The sequence below is a fragment of the Copadichromis virginalis genome, linkage group LG23 (genome assembly GCF_057382275.1).
Source record: "Copadichromis virginalis isolate Kocher_CV1m ecotype Utaka linkage group LG23, C_Virginalis_male_GT1.1, whole genome shotgun sequence".
Taxonomy (NCBI): Eukaryota; Metazoa; Chordata; class Actinopteri; order Cichliformes; family Cichlidae; genus Copadichromis; species Copadichromis virginalis.
The window spans coordinates 45,158,070-45,177,995 of NC_140639.1; the positions used below are offsets into that span (position 1 = coordinate 45,158,070).

The 19,926-nt window shown below is 42.8% G+C and overlaps 2 protein-coding genes across 4 annotated transcripts; both read left to right on the plus strand.

The window, feature by feature from the left end:
* The first annotated feature begins 2,391 nt into the window (after positions 1–2,391).
* On the plus strand, positions 2,392–13,587 carry zc3h13 (zinc finger CCCH-type containing 13). 3 transcript variants are annotated; one of them, XM_085448113.1, is made up of 20 exons: positions 2,392–2,567; positions 3,200–3,376; positions 3,536–3,639; positions 3,740–3,854; positions 3,984–4,095; positions 4,237–4,403; positions 4,551–4,699; positions 4,778–4,978; positions 5,112–5,279; positions 5,410–5,753; positions 5,886–6,344; positions 6,725–6,973; positions 7,055–7,538; positions 7,723–7,919; positions 8,228–9,463; positions 9,580–10,233; positions 10,324–10,467; positions 10,695–10,895; positions 11,554–11,717; positions 11,829–13,587. In XM_085448113.1, the coding sequence occupies exons 2-20, from the start codon at positions 3,209–3,211 to the stop codon at positions 12,030–12,032; spliced, it is 5,520 nt and encodes a 1,839-aa protein (XP_085304239.1). In that variant the 5' UTR covers positions 2,392–2,567; positions 3,200–3,208; the 3' UTR covers positions 12,033–13,587. The 3 variants fall into 3 exon arrangements, with proteins under 3 accessions (XP_085304239.1, XP_085304241.1, XP_085304240.1); XM_085448115.1 differs by having other exon boundaries at positions 5,118–5,279; XM_085448114.1 differs by having other exon boundaries at positions 2,392–2,538.
* A 1,494-nt stretch (positions 13,588–15,081) lies between these two features.
* Positions 15,082–18,150, plus strand: rpl31 (ribosomal protein L31). Its single transcript, XM_085448891.1, has 5 exons — positions 15,082–15,165; positions 15,617–15,720; positions 16,973–17,098; positions 17,864–17,976; positions 18,061–18,150. The coding sequence occupies exons 2-5, from the start codon at positions 15,617–15,619 to the stop codon at positions 18,090–18,092; spliced, it is 375 nt and encodes a 124-aa protein (XP_085305017.1). The 5' UTR covers positions 15,082–15,165; the 3' UTR covers positions 18,093–18,150.
* The last annotated feature ends 1,776 nt before the right edge of the window (positions 18,151–19,926 follow it).

Here is a 19,926-nt window from a genome sequence, read left to right on the forward strand (position 1 = left end):
TCTTGTGTGTATGTGTGTAAGCCACCGCAGATGAACTGGGGAAAAATATAATTAAAAGCTGTACTTTTTTTTTTTTTTTTTCAAATATTAAACTTTATTAAGAAACAGTATACAGAACATGTATACAATCAGAACAAAATTAACATATGCCAGGGGGTGTAATACAAAGAATTACAAACATTCAAATAATTTGTAATTACTACAAATAGTAATAGTTTTCATAGCCTCTTTGTTAAGTGATCCACTAATCAATTTTATGTAACATAAAACATCATTATAGTAATGTTTAAAATTAGGTTTTTTGTTACTGTATTTGCATTTGTGAAAATAAAATTTAGCTAAGATAACTAACAAGTTTATTATAAAGTAAACATCTTCTTTTTTTTGCCTTCGAAAGAAACAAAATACAACATTTTCCCATTTCACAGTAAAGTCTTTATAGAGATGTCCAGCAATGAATCTACTGAAGTCTTTCCAAAATGTTCTAGCGTATGAACAGATCCAGAAGAGGTGTTGCACAGTCTCAGGATGGCTTCCACAAAATCCACAGTTCACATTTATGTCCCTTTTGAACTTCGTCATGTAATGATTAGCAGGATAAAATTTATGCAGTATTTTAAATGAGACTTCCTTCACTTTATTCGTTACCAGATACTTGTTAGGAATTGTCCATACTCTTTTCCAGTTAATGTCACTGACAAAGAAATTCCAATAAGAGACCACATGTGGGATAGTTAGAGATTCTGTCTGGAATAAAGCACGGATATTCTTATTACTTTTACTGTGGTTTGTTAGACAGATTCTTCCTATGTGTGAATCTAAAGGGTTGGGGAGAGAAACAGATGATATGCAAGGTTGAATACCTTTAAAAAGCATTATAATACCCGTAGGTATTGCATCAAATAATATGGCATATTCTTTGGGTGTGGCTGGAAATTTATAGGTGTTTAAGAATTCTGAATAGGACATAAGCTGCCCATTAGGATTAAACAGCTGATTCACTAAAACAATCTGTTTCTCAACCCACCTAGAAAAAAATAATGATTTATTTTTATACACTATGTTCCTATTATTCCAAATTGAATACGTGTGGGGTGTAAAGTTGTGTTTATATATAAGGGACCAAGCTAGTAGAACTTGTTTGTGAAATATCGAGAGCTTTTCTGGAAGCTTATCTATATTATAATCACAACCTAAGATAAAACTTAGACCACCAAACTTAGAGAAAATGTAGTGAGGAATAAAATTCCAAATGGATACCGGATTTTTAAGAAAATGTTTAGCCCAATTAATCTTAAATGTATTGTTTAGAGTAGTAAAATCCAAAACATTGAGACCACCGTGTTCATAGTCATTCATCAATACACTTTTTCTGATGTAATGTGTCCGGTTTTTCCAAAGGAAGTTGAAGAGCATTCGGTCAATATCCTTACAAGTTTTGCCGTCCACGTGCAGAGAAATTGCTGCATAAGTCAGTCGAGACAGACCTTCTGCTTTTGAGAGCAATACCCTTCCTCTTAAACTTAAATCTCTCTGCAACCATTGATTTAATTTGGTTTGAGATTTTTTAATAATTGGGGGAAAATTTAGTAAAATTCTGTCTTTTGGATCTTTGCAGATAATCAGACCTAAATATGTTGCTTCATTTTTAACTGTTATATTACAAATACTCTGAACATTACACTCTTTGACAGGTAATAACTGACATTTATTTAAGTTTAGGACCAATCCAGACCCTTTTGAGAAATCCTCTATTACACGTAAAGCAATTGGCACTTGGCTGGCATTTTTAAGAAAAATTGTGGTATCGTCTGCCAATTGACTGATGACAATCTCTCTGTCTGCTATGTTTATACCCTTCACAGGACTATTCGAAATATGAGAGGCAAGAATTTGGGTGCAAAGTAAAAAAAGATAAGGGCTAATCGGGCAACCTTGGCGTACACTTTGATTAAGACTAAAACGAAAAGTGGTGCCATTTTTCATTCTAATAGAACTATTAGCATTGGAATACAGAGTTTTGATAGCTCTGCAGAAGATATCACCAAAACCAAATTTCTGAAGTGTAAGAAATATAAATTCATGCTCAATTGAGTCAAAGGCTTTATAGAAGTCCAGGAGAAGGATAAATGAGTCATCAGATATTAATGCTGAGTAGTCCAGAATATCCAAGAAGAGTCTAATATTATTGGAGATGTGCCTGTTTGTCATAAAACCAGACTGTGTCTCGTCTACAATATCGTCCAAAATATATTTAATTCTTCTGGCTAGCAATAGAGCTAATGTTTTATAATCATTATTTAGGAGGCTTATTGGTCTCCAGTTGTCTATATAAAAGCTGTACACATGAACAGGCGGTGGCGGTAAATGCATCGCCGCGGAGGTTGAGTTCCTCATTCACAAACCACAAAAGAAGAAGGACCAATGACGCGCACTCTCCGCCAATATGAAGGCACCCAGGGCAGTTTCTGCCTTTGCTTTTAAAGAATAAGCCTTGTAATTTTTTTTACAAGTGCTAAATCCGCCAGCCTGATTAAAGTAGGTGTGACACCGAAAAAATATCTTGGGTGAGACCGTGTTTTCATTTACAGATTAGCATGCAGGCTACTGGAGCAGGCTAAGATAGGCCCCGCGCTGAGATAAAACATGACACAGTTAACTTTAGCATTAGCCTGCATTCGCTTGTTTTATTCTAGTATGAGATATGCAGAATAATTACTGTTAATCTACGACGCTTTTTGAATTTCAGAAGCATCCTGGTTAGTTAAAGATGGTAAACAGAACTCAGTTCTTGTAGTTAACGGGGAACTTCAGCTTACTTAAAGGTAGCATGCGTTGTTGCTCGCTATAAGTTAGCGCAGAGCAGCTGCACTGACGGCAGATATTTGCATGTGTTTATGTTTTGGATGCTCCATTATGCACAGGAGTACTAAAGCATCCGGGAAGGCCATGTGATTATCAAACGGTTGCAACAGTAACAGTGAGAAATGGGTTTTCGGTTGCAGTTTAAGATCGGTTGTAGGGAATGAATAAATTCAGGGAGTTTGAGGGAATCGCACTGCAAAGAAAGTTTCCTGCCAGACTTGCTTTGTTTTTTTGTTTTGTTTTCTTTTTAAGTCATTTTTTTTCTAAAGTGCCAAGTTGTAAACATGCAGATGATTAAAGAGAGTTCACTGAGCGTTGTTTGTCATATTTGCAGTCCTGCAGAATGTCCAAGATCAGGCGGAAGGTAACAGTGGAAAATTCAAAAACCATATCTGACAGCAGCAGCAGCAGCAGCACCACAACCAGCAGCAGCACCAACCCCGCTGCTCCGTCCCGCAGGCCAAGTGTGTTTGAAAGGCTTGGACCCAGCACTGGGAGTAATGCTGCTGATGTATGTATAACCCAGAGGTCAGAGAGGGTTTTCCCCCTCCAGGGGGAAATTTCCAAGTCTCTGTGTCTTTGAATGAATATGGCACAGTGCGCTGTTTCTTCTTTGGCCTGGCTCATCTGTATTTTGTTTTTTTTGTTGTTGTTTTTCTTTTTTTTTTAGAGTCACTGTAGAAATTGGCTGAAGACTGGGAATTGCAGTTACGGCAACACTTGTCGCTACACACATGGAACTCAGCCACGAGGCAAAGGATTTAGCTTTAGCCGGTAAGATGGCTGCGGTTATTGAATTTGTATTGAGTGTTGCTTTTAAAATCAAATCGACCTTTGTGCATGTGTTTTTCTAATCTCTGCGTTAATGAAACAGGTCAACCGAGAGGCCCACAGGTGATCTGCGGGAGAGGATGAAAAATAAAAGACAGGATGTTGAAGCAGAAAACCTGAAACGAGACCTAGATGAGCCCTCGTCCCCCACAGTAAGAGTGAGTCCTCTGCTCTTTTGGTCTTTGATAATAACGCATTTCTGAATGAAGAATCTAGTTTAGATTTGAAATCGCTTTGGAAAGTTTAGTACATTGTGCAAAACGGTTTGTTTGTGTGTGCTACTGTAGCAGAGAGAGTCCTCCAGAGGCCGACACAGAGAGAAGGAGGATATAAAGATAACAAAGGAGCGTACCCCAGGCAGTGAAGAAGAACCCACAGAGTGGGAAACCAATCGTGAAGGTTCGGTGTTTTGTTTTGATGACGTTTAAAGGGAAATTGACACATTTATTTGTAAATACCATTTTGATGTTGTGGATTGAAACGCTCTTCTCCATTCCAATTTTACTGTTTTGGTTTGGGTTTTTTCCCATTAATTTTCAGACTCTGATATCGGTGATTACGACTATGAGCTATCCCTAGAGATGAAGCGTCAAAAGATTCAGCGTGAACTAATGAAATTAGAGCAGGAAAACTTGGAGAAGAGAGAAGAAATTGTCATCAAGAAAGACGAAACTCCGACGAAAGCCAGAACCACAGCCTTGCCAAAGGTAAGCGATGAGATGCTTTGATTATTTCAATACGTGACCTCTGGATTTCAAAAGTATTAGCACAGCTCACTTCCTCCGTTGAAGTAGCTGTCTGCAAGGGTGGTTGTCATCTGAATTTTAGCTCGATCTGTCACATTCGTCCTTCAGGCTTCCCCTGAGCAGTTAAGCTCCAAAGATTCACCCTCATCCAGAAAGTCCAGTGGCTCGCCAAAACATAAACGGGGAAACAAAGGGCTGGGCTCGGGGAAGAAAGAAAAGAAGGCATCAATATCCTCACCTGTTTTAGAAACTACCAGGTAGGGAAGAAAAACAAAATATGAGACCTACAGATTTGATGAGGTTCTGATAAATATTTTCCGTCATTCTTTGACCAGGTCTTCGAAAGGAAGCCACAGCAAGAAGAAAGGGCCCCGTACCCCCAGTCCCCCTCCACCGGTCCCTCTGGACCTGCCCGTGGTCGGGAAAAAACACAAAGGCAAGCACAAAAATAAGGAGAAGTCTGACGAGAAGCAGAAGGAGGGTAAAGATCGTGGACGAGATGCAGAAAAACACAAAGAGAAGAAGGAAAAACGCAGGTAAAGTGGGGATTTAGTGCATCCTGCAGCGTGTGTATGTTTTTAATTCGTTGAGTCATATTCACAGTTATCCTGAGTTATCCTTTTCAACTTCCAGTGCTCGCTCTTTATAATGTCACCTTTTTGTTTGAAGGGACAGATCTGACAGTTCCCACAAGGCCAAGAGGTCTGTGACATCAGAGGAGCGTTCTGGTAGCGTGTCATCTCCCTCCAGGGGTGCGTCGCCCTCAGCCAGGAAGAAATCTACCTCTCCTAAAGCTTCCTCCCATAAGGCTTCTATCTTGGCATCCCCTCCTCACAGGTGAGCACACAGAAACCTTTTTTTCCAGGGCTGTAAACATTGCAGGATCACTCACCTGTACTTCTTTCTTCACAGTTGGGTAAATATTTGATCATGACAGCCAAGAGGAAATAACCTTTTGTCACTGCAGGTCTCCTTCTCCTCCACGCCACCAACGCAGCCCCACTCCTCCCCGTCACCGCTCGCCTTCGTCCCACTCCGGTTCCTCTGCCCAGCGGCACTCTCCCTCTCCTCGACGCCGTCGTTCTTCTTCCCCCATCTACCACAGAAGCGCCACCGCTCAGGCCTCCGCCTCCTCACCTCAGAGCTCCCGGCGCTCTCGTTCGCCTCCTGCTTCTCATGACACCTCGTCACCCCATCGGCGATCTGACAGGTTGAGCCCCAGCCGGCGCCACTCCAGGGGCCGCGAGAGGAGTCGTGGCGACAGAGAGAGGAGTCCTCCCATCCAGGACCGCAGACATGAGCGCAGAGATGGTATCGTCATCTTCCATTACTGGATTTCTCTTTATCAGTCTGTTGGCTGGAGCCTTGCTTTAAAATATAGGCTGTCAATTAAAAAAATGTACATTTATCTGCTATTAAGCTATTTGTCTTTTCTCCACACAGATAGTCACAGCAAACGAGAGAAGGACAGCATCCGTGACGACCGGGACTATGACTCTGAACAGATCTCCCGGGATGCCCGTGACGACCGGGACGCCCGAGATGCTCGTGACCGACGGGACGCTCGTGACCGAGGAAGGGAACCAACTCGAGATTCTCGTGATAGCAGGGATGTGAAGGACTTGAGAGAGAGCAGGGTGGAGACCTGCTCCAGTCGAGACCGCGAACGGGAGCGAGAGAAGGACCGGGAAAAGGAGAGGGAGCGAGAAAAGGAAAGAGACAGAGAGAGGGAGAGGATTGATGCACACAGGAAGGAGGACCTGACTCAGGATGACAGGAGCTACGGGAGAGGGCATGGACGTGACGATGGAGGCAGAGGAGAAGCAAGGACTGAGAGCAGGATGGACAGAGCTGATAGGAATGGACGAGGTAGAGGACGCGCTAATGACATACCTGAGAAAGGCAAGTAAATAAAAGCAAAGTGATTATTTCAGTCTTTTTAAAGAATGAATTTGAAATACTGCTGTGAGTTTTGAGAGTGTGTGTGCGGCAACAAAAGACGAGACATTTTGATAATAAGCTGCTGGAACATCTCATATCTAATGAGGGAAATTAACAAAATAATTGAGAGTGAAAAGATGACTGGAGATTTCTGCGTCCCATGATCAATAAAAGATTGGAAGGATCTGCAGAAATCTTTTTTACGCAAAGGAAAAGCAGAAATGCTAGCTAAAATCTTCACTGTATCCCAAATTTGATGGTAATTGTTTTCCCTCTTAGTCTTTTTGGGTGACTGTCTTGAAATATATGTCAACCCATTTTCTCATTTTTCCTTCTGTTAGGCTCCAACAGAAACTCTCGGGGTTCCCAACTGGAAAGCAGCCATGACAACTGGGAATCGCGGAGCAGTGCCGTTCGTGAACGGAGTGTGGAGAGGAGCACAGATCGCAGTGCCAATGAAAGAAGCTCTGACAGGGTGCCAGACCGAGATCGCTACGAGTGTGAGAGAAGAGGGGAGCAGACCAGAGACCCCTCGTATGACAGGAGAGGAGGACATGGAGAGCGGGATCGCAGAGACAACCGCGAAAGAGGTGAAGATTAGAAGCCCGCACATGATTTCCTTCGTTAAAGTGAGTGTGTAGTTATTCATGGCTGGTTTCTCTGTTTAACAGACCAAAGGGCAGCTTCTCCAAGCAGACACCAGGGGAGGCTGGAGGAGTCTGAGAGGGACGAGAGGAGGGACGAGCGCAGGACTGAGAGAGCTGAAGACAGGAGAGACGACAGGACTCGCGAACGGGAGAGGGAGCGAGAGAGGGAGCGGGAGAGAGAGAAAGAGAAGGAGAGAGAGCGGGAGAGAGAGAGGGAAAAGGAGCGGGAGAAGGAGAGGGAGGCGGAGAGGGAGCGGGAGCGAGCCAGGGAGAGAGAACGAGAGCGAGAAAGGGAGAGGGAGCGAGAGCGAGAGAGGGAAAGGGAGCGCGAGGAGCGGGAGAGAGAGAGGGAGAGGAAAGAGAGAGAACGGGAGAGAGAACAGCGCGAGCGGGAGAGACTGCGGGAATGGGAGGCCCGAGAGAGGGGAAGGGAGGAGAGGCGGGAGAGGAGAGACGACGCCAGGGATGAACGGCCGGTTCGAGACAGCCGGGACGATCGCAAGTTGAGGCATGTGTCAGTTTTTAATCCGTGTATTTGTGCGACTTTCTACATTAAATAGTCATCCGCACATAATCCAGCAATTATTTACAAAGTAAAGTTTCCTGAATGTTCGGATTTAGTTTTATGTAGCCGTTATCGTGCTAATCTCCAAATACTGATCTGCGCTTATTATAATGTCCTCTCCTTCTAGTCGTAAGAGGCCCAGGATGGATAGCAGCCAGAGTCCCCGATCCTCTCCTAAGCGAACGACACTGGACCTCAGTCCAGCAGACAGCGACGACTACAATAGTGCCGAAGATAAAAGTGAGCGCCCGATTGGCCGAGGGCAGGCCAAGCTCCACCCTCAGCCCCTCCTCCCCAGCCCAGTGTGTCTGCCTCCATCTGACAGTAGGGAAATTCTTTTTGAAAGGGCACACTTATATTTTAATGGGGGGTTGCACTTTTATACACATCCTTCTGTAAACGTGTGTGCTCTGTGTAAACACTTTTAAGTTTCATTTCTCTTTGTAAAATGTGCTGGTGCTTTGGAGTCATTGGCTGTCAAGTGAAAAGAAAATGAAAGAGCTTTCATGTCAAAGGGCTCCTTTAGGTTAGATTTTCCTTTCACTGCATTTTCAGCCGATACCTCCAAGGAAAAACTTCTGTACTTGACTCCAATGCTTTAAAAGTGCTGAACGTGTTTATGTGACACACAGATGGGGACAAGCATCGTCTGCTGAGCCAGGTGGTACGGCCCCAGGAGCCGCTGTTACGATCGCCGCCGAGAACTGCCGCATCCGATGACAAGCCCACTCACTGGAAGGATGAGGACCGCAGGGTAGTCGGGGACAAAAGGGAAGCACGCGGTCGCCATGAGGACCTGGAGCCTCGTGGGGAACGAAGCAGAGGGGCCGACAGGCGTGGAGAGCACCTCTCAGACGCGCCTTCTGACTTGCGTACCAGAGGCAGAGATCCTACACCACCTCCGCATCTACCCCTTGCCGCTGCCACTGAAGACAGAGAGACCAGTGGTTCCCAGTTGCATGAGGAGGGGAAAAAGAAGACAAAGTCACAGAGGAAGGGCTTGAAGAAGGGTCGCAAAGACGAAGAGACTGTCGCTGGCAGCGCCCTGGCTGCTGCAGGGGACCGATTCAACCCCGAGCCCCCATCTGGGGCTTCTGCAGACGTGCCTCCACCCTTACATTCTCCCAGGAAAGGGGCAAAGAAGAAAGCTCTAGAGCGAAAGAGGAAGCGATCGCGAGGGGCAGAGTCTGAAGCATCCGAGGAGGAAACTTCAACCTACCTGCCACACAGTAAGAGGAAGAGGGGTCCTCGGACACCGCCGCCCTCAATGAGACCTGATCAGCGAGGCGCTGGAGGGAATACAGAGCGCTCTCCTCTCTCCAAAATGGACAATTTCAGTGACTGGTCAGATGAGGAGGTGACAGACCGGGGAGGCTCGCTGGAAACACTTGCTCCTTTGGTTTCTGCTGATAGGGCTCCTGCTGAACCTCTCAGGAGAGGTGGAGGCCCCAGGATGGGCCGGGGTAATCCACCACCCATTGCACCTCTGCTCTCCCAGGATCCTCCAATGCTGCTGCAGACTTTGCCTCCGCAGCCTCTGATGTCCCAACCGCTGCTCCGCAAACCCCCACCAGAGCAGACGCGCAGCAGCAGCATGGGGAGCAACCAGAGTCGGACATCGTCTCGACGCCTGCGTTCACCCTCTAACGAGTCAGCCCACAGAGAAGATCCCCAGGGCCCACGATCGCGCCGGGGCATACTTCAAGGCACCAACTCTCGGGACCGGGAAAGAGAGCGGGAGCGAGAGAGAGAACGGGAGAGGGAGCGAGACCGCGAGAGGCCGGCGGCGAATGACCCTCCGTGCTCTGAGAGGAAGTCCCGGATTGATCAGCTGAGGAGAGGAGAGCCCAGCCGTAGCACCTCATCAGGTAAAAGCCTCACCTGAATCCTGAACGTGACACAGAATTGCACACATCCTGTACTACCAGGATCACTCTGAATTTGACCTATGTTTATTTATTTATTGATTTATTTTTTAATTTAGACCGGCAGGATTCTCGCAGCCACAGCTCCCGACGCAGCTCTCCTGATTCTGAGAGGCAGGCCAGGTCCAGGTCCCGTGCCGGCTCCTACGACAGTCGAGAAAGGGAAAGGGAGCCGTTTGAACGGGAGAGGGAAAGAGAGAGGGAGAGAGAACGCAAGGACCTCCGACCTCAGCAGCAACAGCAGCAGCCTCTGCTTCTTCAACAGCAACTACAACAACCACCATCAAGAGAATGGGAGCCTGAATGGCCAAGCCGGGGGCGGGAGCCCCTGCTGATGCGTCCTGGTCGCGAACCTCTCCTTAGGGAGCGGGACATCCGGGACAGGGAACGCTTACTCCCCGAAGGACTCATCCAGCAGCATGAACGGGAAAGGGAGAGAGAACGGGAGAGAGACAGTCGAGGTGACCGAGGTGTTGACCGAGAGAGGGAAAGGTTGATGATGATGGATATCACGCCCCACGGGGACCCCAGGGCTCCAGTACGAGGGGACATCAGAGGAGACTTGCGAGGAGACATGATGAGACAAGACAGGATGGATTACGAGCCTCTGCTGCCCAGAGAAGCTTTCAGTCCTCCAGAGCCCGAGAAACCAAGCAACAGTCCCCATCTAACTGGAGATCAACGGGAAGTGGAGAAGGCAGACAGCATCGATGGTAAGAAGATAAAAACGTGCATAAATGTTTCTTTTCCATTTCTTGTTTTTCCTACAAGGATTTTAAGAAAACTGTGTGTGGTGGTTTTAGGAGACGATGATGGGAAGGAAGACGATGTCCAGTCTATGGCATCTGTTGGCGAGGAGTACGAACCGATCAGCGATGATGAGCTGGATGAAATTCTGGCTGACAGCCAGAAAAAAGAAGATCAACAAGAAGAAGAGAAAATCACAGGTACAATAAAGACATTCTGTGGATAATATATACACACATGAAAGTGTGTCGTCAGTTTCTCTCCCCTCTTTATTTCTTTATTTTTATTTGATTGTCTTGAATTCTGACAGGCCTGAAGTTCATCAACTCTACAATTAATAACAATTGAGAAAATGCAAAGTATTCAGTGGAATTTTCTCTGATGATCTTTAACAAATGAAGCCTCTGCCTTTGTCGTGTGCCGACAGGTCCTCTGGATGTGATAGATGTGGACTGGTCCAGCCTGATGCCCAAGCAGAAACAGGAACCGCGGGCAGCGGGGGCAGCCTTGCTCCGCTTCACCCCAGGGGCGGTGCTTCTTAGGGCAGGCATATCCAAGAGACTTGCTGGCCCAGAACTCCTGGAACAAGTCAAAGAAGTGTGCAAGTCTGAGCTGGACGATCCCAAAGGTGAGTTAGGGACATAAAAACTGGATGTATTGAGTCAACAGTCAAATCTCATTAAAGGAAAAAACAATTTTCTGCAGAATGCATATGTGGTTGGAGGTTGGCCAGAGAAGAAAAGTCGTAGGCTTTTGGATACTGTGGAGGGGACGTTTAAATTCATGTCTGTACCTCTAGACTGAAAATATGAAGTGGCATGCCACCGGCAACTTAATAAACTGCCATTCCCTTCGTCCTCTCCTCAAGCGTCATCTCCCGAACTGAAGCCGGGATCCAACACATGACAACGTGATTAAATGTGCATATGTGTTCCAGATATTGTTGCAGTTATTGTCAGCAGATTAGACATGGGACCCTCTCCGTCTCTGGACAGCTGTGGCAGCTAATGTTAGGTTCGAGTGGCCTAAAATTCACACCTCACAGTTTGGTTACATTTTCACATTGTATGAGAGTTTATTCACTAACTGTAACAGAGTTACATCCACTTCAAAGACAGTTTCACTCATGCTGGCTAACAGCAGAGCTTGTCTGACTTCTTGACGTGGATCAGGCTCCTTTTACAAAGTTTCACAACCTCTTCCAGAAGAAATAAAGCTGAACGCTTCTTTTTTAAAAATTCCTGTTGATCCATCAAATTAAACCTCTGTTGTCGTCATCTTGGTAGATGCTGACAAGCTCTTTGAGCATGACCTGGGAGCCTTGAATATGGCAGCTCTGAACAGGCGGGTGGAGAGGGCAGGTTTATTGAGGAATCTGGGGCCGTGCTGTAAGGCCCTGTGTGCTCGCAGGGACTTCGCCATCCGCCGGCAACTGTTGAAAAACGAAAAGGTATGTGCTCTCCAGTTACAGACCTAAATTGAGATCAGCAAATTGTTTATTAATCTTAAATGAATGTGCTTAAATCTTTTAACTCTTAGCTCTTAACTATTTTTTTCTCAGGGTCTATCCAAGCATGACCCCACCACACCTGTGGTGGACAATGAACTCCTGCAGATGAGCATGCGTCTCTTCAGAAGGACCATGGCTGGCCAGGCATTGGCCCCGGAAAGGTCGGACAGTGGGTCGGCACCAGCAGCTGAAATTACTGAAGCTGGTAGTAGTAGTAAGCTCAGCACAGCACAGCCTGAGGTCTGTGTGTCCTGAGAGTAAAACACATCAGAGGTGAATGCTTCTAGGCCTTTACTTCCTCTCACTCCTAACTCTGTTTCTCGCTGTCTCATTTCGTTACATACGTAGCCTTTTTAGTCACGAGAGGGGAAAAAGGCAATGTTATGACTCTTTCAGTTATTTGTTTTTCATGATGTGTTCCATAGACTGATAACTAGCCTATGGAGGGGTGCAACTATCCATGTATGAGAAATCTAAAACGCCTAAAATGACTTCATGTTTTTGTGGATTTACAGTGTTTTAGAGCAGATTTTTAACGATCAGTTTCACCTGCCTGACAAAGATTTGTTTCCCATGTTGTGCATTGGTTAGTACAACTGTGCATTAAAATGGTTAGATGTTGATTTTTTTTTTTTTTTTGTAACTGGTCTTTTGGTTTGTATGAAACGACTGTTCAGCCATGACATAATGGGACACTTAATATTGTTCTGGTTTTTTTGTTTGTTTGTTTACACCATAATACATGAATCCGAGTCTATAGCATTGGCTGCAGATTTTATTGACTCACAACAGTGAAACATCCTGCAGGAACTTGAAAGAACATTTCTCACTAAAAAGCACTGCCAAGCTATTCCTTCACTGAATGTAATTAGTTAAAGCTTTTAGTTTGTGGAAACACGCTTTATTTTTTGTGTTTCTTTTAAATGGTTTGGCAGTGTCTTTCTTACAGGAACTGAAGGGAGTGCAGATCACCAGGTCACGAACATGAACGAGTGGAATTCCTCTTCTCACGAGCCCACATCATCCATGATGGAGCCAAAGCGCTCCCAGTAGGAAAAGACAGTGTACTGCTTAGGAAATAATGACTGAAAACAAGCCATTAATCTGAACTTTCAATCTGTCATGGAGGCGGCTAAACAAGGTCACGGTAGTCTTGCACAGATGGATAAGGTGCACCTTTACAATGTGGTTGTATCAGGAGACAGTTGCTTAACAAAAAGCGCAAGATTTGCCTTATGCGTGTGCTGGGATAATTTTAAAGGACTGAAAAGATTAGGAAGGGGCAAAGTACTTTTGTCCTAAAGCTCTGGATTCAACGTGATCCACCACCCAATCCAGCTCCATGACAGGAAATCTCATTCCTCTTCTCCACCCATTCGGGGTCAGCGCCTGTCCTACACCCAGTTTTCACATTTTGACTTCTGAAAATTTCTGCCAAAACGAAATTGGCAATAACACAATACCGAAAATAAATAAAAATTTTCCAGAATTGGGACCACTTACTAAGGAAAGGACTACCTCATGAAATCCTGTCCCACTGAGGAAACAATTCACCATCTGCTACATAATGTGTGGTTCACGATGTGGGTCGGTTTCGAGAACTAACAGGAGTGGCCGAAAAGTAGTATCAGTAATTTTATCGACACAGAGACATCGAACTCAGTTTCCCATTATTTTTCAGTTTGACCATGACTCTGGTTTTACAGAAAACATTTTTACAAACTTTTTTTTGTCCTTGTCTCTAATATTCGAGTAATGATATCTGGTTCAATGCTGTAATTTTTTTTTTTTACTGTAAAATAAATATTGACATTTTCACAAATAAGGACAAACGTGATGAAATCTTCAAGCAAACAAATTTTTGAGGTAAGTTCTGGAGTTTAGCATATAATTACCACCACTTCATGGGTGATAGGTTTATGAGTTTGTCTCCATATGTGTCTACAGAGGAAGTCTTATGACTAATTTAATTATGTGGAAAAATTTGTTTAATTTCACATTTCTTTACATGTGCAAAATAACACCATGTTTGATAAAATATGTATACTGAAAACAAAGATATACATTTTTTTTAAGTTATTTAAACATATTTGTCACCATCTGTGATTTTAATAATTAATTTTACCTTTCTAGTATATCTGAGATTCTTAGAAGTAGACATATCAGTAGAATTTGGATGTTAACTAAAGTTTCAATTAGGATGCCTGAAATGTTAGAAGAGTTGTAGGTATCTACAGCAGTTCAATTGCTGATAGTAATTATTAATAACAATCGAACTTTGACTAATAAAAACTGGATTCTAGATGCTAAAATTACATTTTAGCTTTTTCAACGTGGAGTTCTAAGATAAGCCATAAAATCTTTGTTCATACAGAGGAAAATTCTGATGCCACTCTGCTTGGTGCAATGAAAACAGCAACTGGGTGTAGAGTCACAAACATCAAAAATTATATAAAAGGTATACACTTAAAACAATTATCAACATACAAGGAATATATACAGAAAGAAACAGTTGGGAGTATGATTACAAACAAATATTAATGGTAAAGCGACTGATACTTGTACGTTTCTACTAAACACTGAAAGGACTTAACACAGTGTGTCATAGTTATCCACGTACATATTTTCTACACCTGTGCTTTCAGTGTTAAATTCACACTTCAATTTTGAAGAACCCGTAATTCAATGCCCAAGGGCACTTAAGCATGCAGACTGGAGCAGCCAGGGATCAATCCACCAACCTTCTGATTGGGCAATGACCGGTCACCGGCTCTACTTCCTGAGCCACCTCGGGAATACTATATGGTAGCTAATACATATGTGAACAGTAGTGCAAATAGGTTGAGAGTGAAATAATAATTTACCGGCAAAAGTGATGACAGAAAAAGTATTAGAGTTAATGTGGTAAGGAACAGTTAGAATATTATAAGAACACCGTGTTGTGCGTTTGCTTTCAAATGTATTGAAAAACATAACATGTATTAAAATTTTCTTGAAATGCACTCAAAACACGACCGATTGAAATGTAGAAACGTTCTAATAGAAACGTATTGTAATAATAGCTGACAAAGTTACAGGACTTACAGTGGAGTTTCCAGTGATAAGTAAGGAGCTATTCATATCAATGATTAATACTTTTGCTAATATGATGCGAATCGTAGATATCTTTAATAAGAACTGTTAGTCATTACTCGACAGAAGACAAATGTTACAGCCAACAATTTCCATAAAAGCTACTTCTTTAAAGTTATACGGATTTTTCATGCTAGGAACCATTAGCTCTACGTTTGTTGTTAACGGGCCTCATTCGAAACGGACCGGCTTCCTTTACCCACAACCCTCCACCTTAGCTCAGTCCTTCCGACTTCCGCCTCAGCTAAGAGCCGAGGTGAGTAATTTTTTCAGAAACTATAATTCTACAATCCAGCACCATCCTATGCTATTAAAGCCACAGAAACGTTCATCCATCGTGTAATAATGTTTATTAGTACTGTATCTGCTGTTATGTGACCATTTTGATGTTGCTGAATGTTTGTAAAGACACTTTAAAGCGACGAAGGAGAAGCACTGGAGCGGTTTCTAGCTGCATGGCTGTCCATGTTCTCCACACACTGCTGGAGTGTTTGTCACTCAGAGCTCAAACATAATACCAGCACTACAGTTATTCTTGTAACGTTTATGTCATTAATTTTCTTATTTAAGCTACATGTTGGCTTGAGTAAGTAACGCTAGCGCGAGCTGTATGCTAGCGTCAGGCTTTTCTTCGGGTGTCGAGCTTAAGTTGTGTTGAAAGCGGACTCAAACTTAAGTATGCGTGTCTTTTCCCCCCTTCTTTCTAGATGGCCCCAACAAAGAAAGGAGAGAAAAAGAAGGGGCGTTCAGCCATCAACGAGGTGGTGACCAGAGAGTACACCATCAATGTCCACAAGCGCATCCATGGAGTGTAAGTACTGCTGGTGTTATGCCAAAAAACGATTTCCGATATATCTGTTTGTATGTTTAAAATATTTGCTTATGGTGGTAGGCTGTATAAAGCTGCATTAAAGAAGGGGGTCATACAATAAATAAAGAAATTACCTTACTCTTTTATGAAGCCAGGCCTTTTGGGCCACTGAAAACAACTTTATAGATCTGTTATGTTGTATTTGTTGCAGTTTCTGCAGTCCTCTTGGTCACATCTGTTGAAAAAGACACTTTTAATCTCAATGAGAGTTTTTACCCAGATCAACAACGGATACCTAAAAATCACTTTGCCAAAAAGCTGATCTGCTTCTATCTTGTGACAGGAATATTGTTCCTGGCTCAAAATGACTTTTATTGTTAATGATATAATGTTAGAAAGCTCAGTAAGTTATTAACAACAGTTTAAATACCGATTGAAGATTAGATTAAAATATATTAAAGCGACTGCAGTGTGGCTTTGTTGTGTGAGACGGCTGTGCACATGAGCACATTTTGTTTGGATGCACTAAAAGCAATCAGTCCTTTAACTTATTTTACATAAATCTGAGCATTTTAGTAATTCATGAAATGTGTTATATAAGAGAAGACAGAAGGATCAACGTTAGAAATTCAAATTATATTGGGTCCCCTTGTTTTCCTGAGCACACAATAAAGCAGCGCACATAAAAACGAATAATGCCTCTCTATTAAAAAACAAAATGACATAAAAGCTAGAGACAAAGGTAGTTCAGTGAATAGACAGTGCTTCTGAGTGCTAATCTACAGTGAAAGGGAGAAAATGATCAATGAAAGAATTTCATTTTTGAAAAAAAACCTTCCACAAACCAAAATACCCTTTACCTGTTAATCTTGTCTGAGAAATGACAGATCCTTCAGCCACAAAGAAAAAGGGGACATGAGGATTGGGTGAATTTGAGTATTTTGTGCTCTACAGAAGATAACATCAGGGGAACGGACGGATCTTCAAATTCCAAATTAAAGTGTCTGATTTGTTTGATGAAAATCATTTAAAAAATAATAATAATCACACTAACACTTGGACAGCCTGGGTCATTTTTAAATTATTTTACCTAGAATAGGTCTAATAGGAATAAGTCACATACATTTAATTTGTCAGTGACTGTTATCTGTCGCTCAGTGCTGCTGTTCACCCAGTGTTGGCATGCTGAGAAATACTAATCAGGCTCTTTTCTGTTGTATTCATATTAAAGTTGTCCCTTTTTCATTTGCAGGAGCTTCAAGAAGCGTGCTCCCCGCGCCATCAAGGAGATCCGCAAGTTCGCAGTGAAGGAAATGGGAACTCCTGATGTCCGCATTGACACTCGTCTCAACAAGGCAGTGTGGAGTAAGGGTGTGAGGTGAGCTGGTGCCCTCTTCAGATTTCAGCAGCTTCACCCTATTTGCTTTTATGGGTGGTTTGCACTGTGTCCGTGTTTATTCTTACCTTAAAGTCATTTTTTACTTTCCTGCGTATTTATATGAAGGGTTAAAGTGTGCAGTACTGGCTGTCAGTAAGCTCCTGTCACCACAGTGACTTTAGGAACTGCTATATGTCAGCGTGTGCTTTAACAAGTTAGGTTTGTACAAAAAAAACAAAGAAAGCTGTAAGAAACATTCAATTAAAATTCTATGCTCAGGTGTGCTGTTGCCATTTTTCAGTCTTTTTTTTTTTTTTTTTACTGGTTAGTTGAACTAGTGGAGGTGTTGGTCAGCCTTCTGTGTGCACACAACTGAGATTTATTGGACATAGAGCAAAAGTTGTGCTTAGAAATACAAGATTGTCGGGGAACTTGTTGATGGCTCCATTGCTTTCAGCTATTTGTGATTCACTTACGTCTATGTGGGAAAAATCGAATTTACTATATTTCTGTCTGTGCTGAAAGTAGGATATCTGAAGGTTTTCTAGTCTGTTTCTCAGCATATGAACAGAAGAAGAGAGGGGAGGTGTTTTTCACTGTTGTGGTTTGCTGTCATTTAATATCTCGATGCATTGCTTAAGATTACACAGGAATTAAAACTGCATGAAATAAGAGTGGCAACATCCTGTGACTGTAGCAGTTAGTAATGTCCCAGCTAATCATTTAGCTTCCTGGTGTTCTTATGTGTGCGTGCGTGTGTCACAGGAACGTCCCGTACAGGATACGCGTACGGCTGTCCAGGAAGCGTAACGAGGACGAGGATTCCCCCAACAAACTGTACACCCTGGTCACATACGTTCCTGTCACCACATGCAAAGGTAAGCATGTTTCTCACTCACTCTCAGGTACCCGTGGAAGTAATGATGACATTTTCTTAATCGTGTCCTCTCTTTTCCCCACAGGTCTGCAGACAGTCAATGTTGATGAAAACTAAAAGTTGTCTCCAAGTCGAATAAATGGAAATAAAAGGACATCTAGTGTTTCCTCTTGCATTTCTTTCTTTTGTCTTTTTTTTTTTTTTTTTTGCTCATAACTGAAGGTTTGATTTGAGATTTGTTATGGATTAACGATGATAATTTTAGGCTAGCAAAACAGTCAAAGTTTGCAAAAATTAAATGAATCTTTACCCTGTTAATATAACTATTTATAATTAGATGTTTTTAACCTCCTAGGACCTGGTGTCCACATAGGTGGACGTCACATTTTGGGTTGTCTAGACCAGAATACTAAATTTTGCTCTACGAGGGCTCGATATCCACTTGCGAGGACATTATATATATGTGCATCTCATTTTTGTCACAAACAAAAATCGGTAAAAAAAAAAATCTGTCAATTCTTTGTTTTTTACACTCATCAGTGTCCCAATATGCCCCCAAATCAAAGAGAAATTAAAAATGCATGCCATGAAATAGTTTGGGTCTTAGGAGATTAAGTATAAGTAAGAACTGTCTTTGGGGTTTGATGCCCTCTGTTTTCAAGTAAAGCAAAATTACTTTACTATTATTTGGTTTTTTAGATAGTAAAGCTCCTGATTGGTCATTGAACGCTACCACTATGACAATACAGTGCTGATAGTTTATAGGGGAAAAAACGGCTGGATTTATTGGAGCGTGCTGGGTGGTGTTTATTAAGAATATTGTTATGATATTTAATGGAAAATGAATTAGGTGTTCAATTTCTCTGAACAATGGAGTCCACCTGCTTGATGGAGTGGAATATATTTGATTTAATTCGAATGTAGAGATATCAACAAAGTAAACCAAGTCGTCTCTTGAGGACGGTTCTTTTGACAGCTCCCTTTGGACTTCACAACAGCAGATTATCTGCCTCCATCTCACCTTATCTTCATGTCCTTCATTACATCCCTGAACCTCTGTGCACTTTCTCTTTTCCACCTGCGTGGCAGCTCCACATTCAACATCCTTTGTTTGGACAGGCGCACAGAAGGGATCGTGGATATATGGAACAATCTCAGTCTTGTCTCTCTTTGTCTCCAAACTGCTCAGTCTGAGCTTTGCCTCTGATGTAATCACTAGGGGTGGGTTTTGATTATCGATTAAAACTGATTCTGGCTTGGATAACGTAATAACGATTCATTAAAATCCTGAATCGATTTTTAAATATAAATTTATTTTGCCCAAAACGCCAGAATTTCTACATCCACCAAACAGCTAAAACAGTAAATGAGTGCACAAAACGCGGACCCGACGCATCCGAATCGGTGAGAATCCGCGGCCTTTCTCACCCGACGGCACATATGCGGACACGGTCATGCCGCCTAAGAATGACCGTCGGGGCTCACTGATTTCGAAGCGTCGGCGGGCGCTTTGTGTTTACGCCCTTTTTGCGCTAGATTCTCTGAAGCTGCAGGTTTTATCTCTCTGCAAAAATATTGACTGAACCAGCAGCCAAAGATGATCCAAACTACGCTTCACATAAACATTATCACGAATTTCCTCTTACTTTTGCTGTTTTGCTTCCACCACGATAAAAATCACACTTCATGTAGAGCTCTCCCTCTCTCTAAATGATAATCAAAACCCACCCCTACTTATTACTTCCAACAAGAAAGCCTCATTTCTGCTGTTCAATACTGAACAAATGTAAACTTTTTAAAATTATGCAAAATTGCAAAATGCTTAGCTGTGTCTTTAATAAACCTCTGTAACTTTACTCTGCTTCACTTCGTTTTTGACTGCACAATATTTTTAAGGTCATCTCCTATAAAAACCCAGACCAGGAAAACCGCCTTCATGTTTTTCTGTATT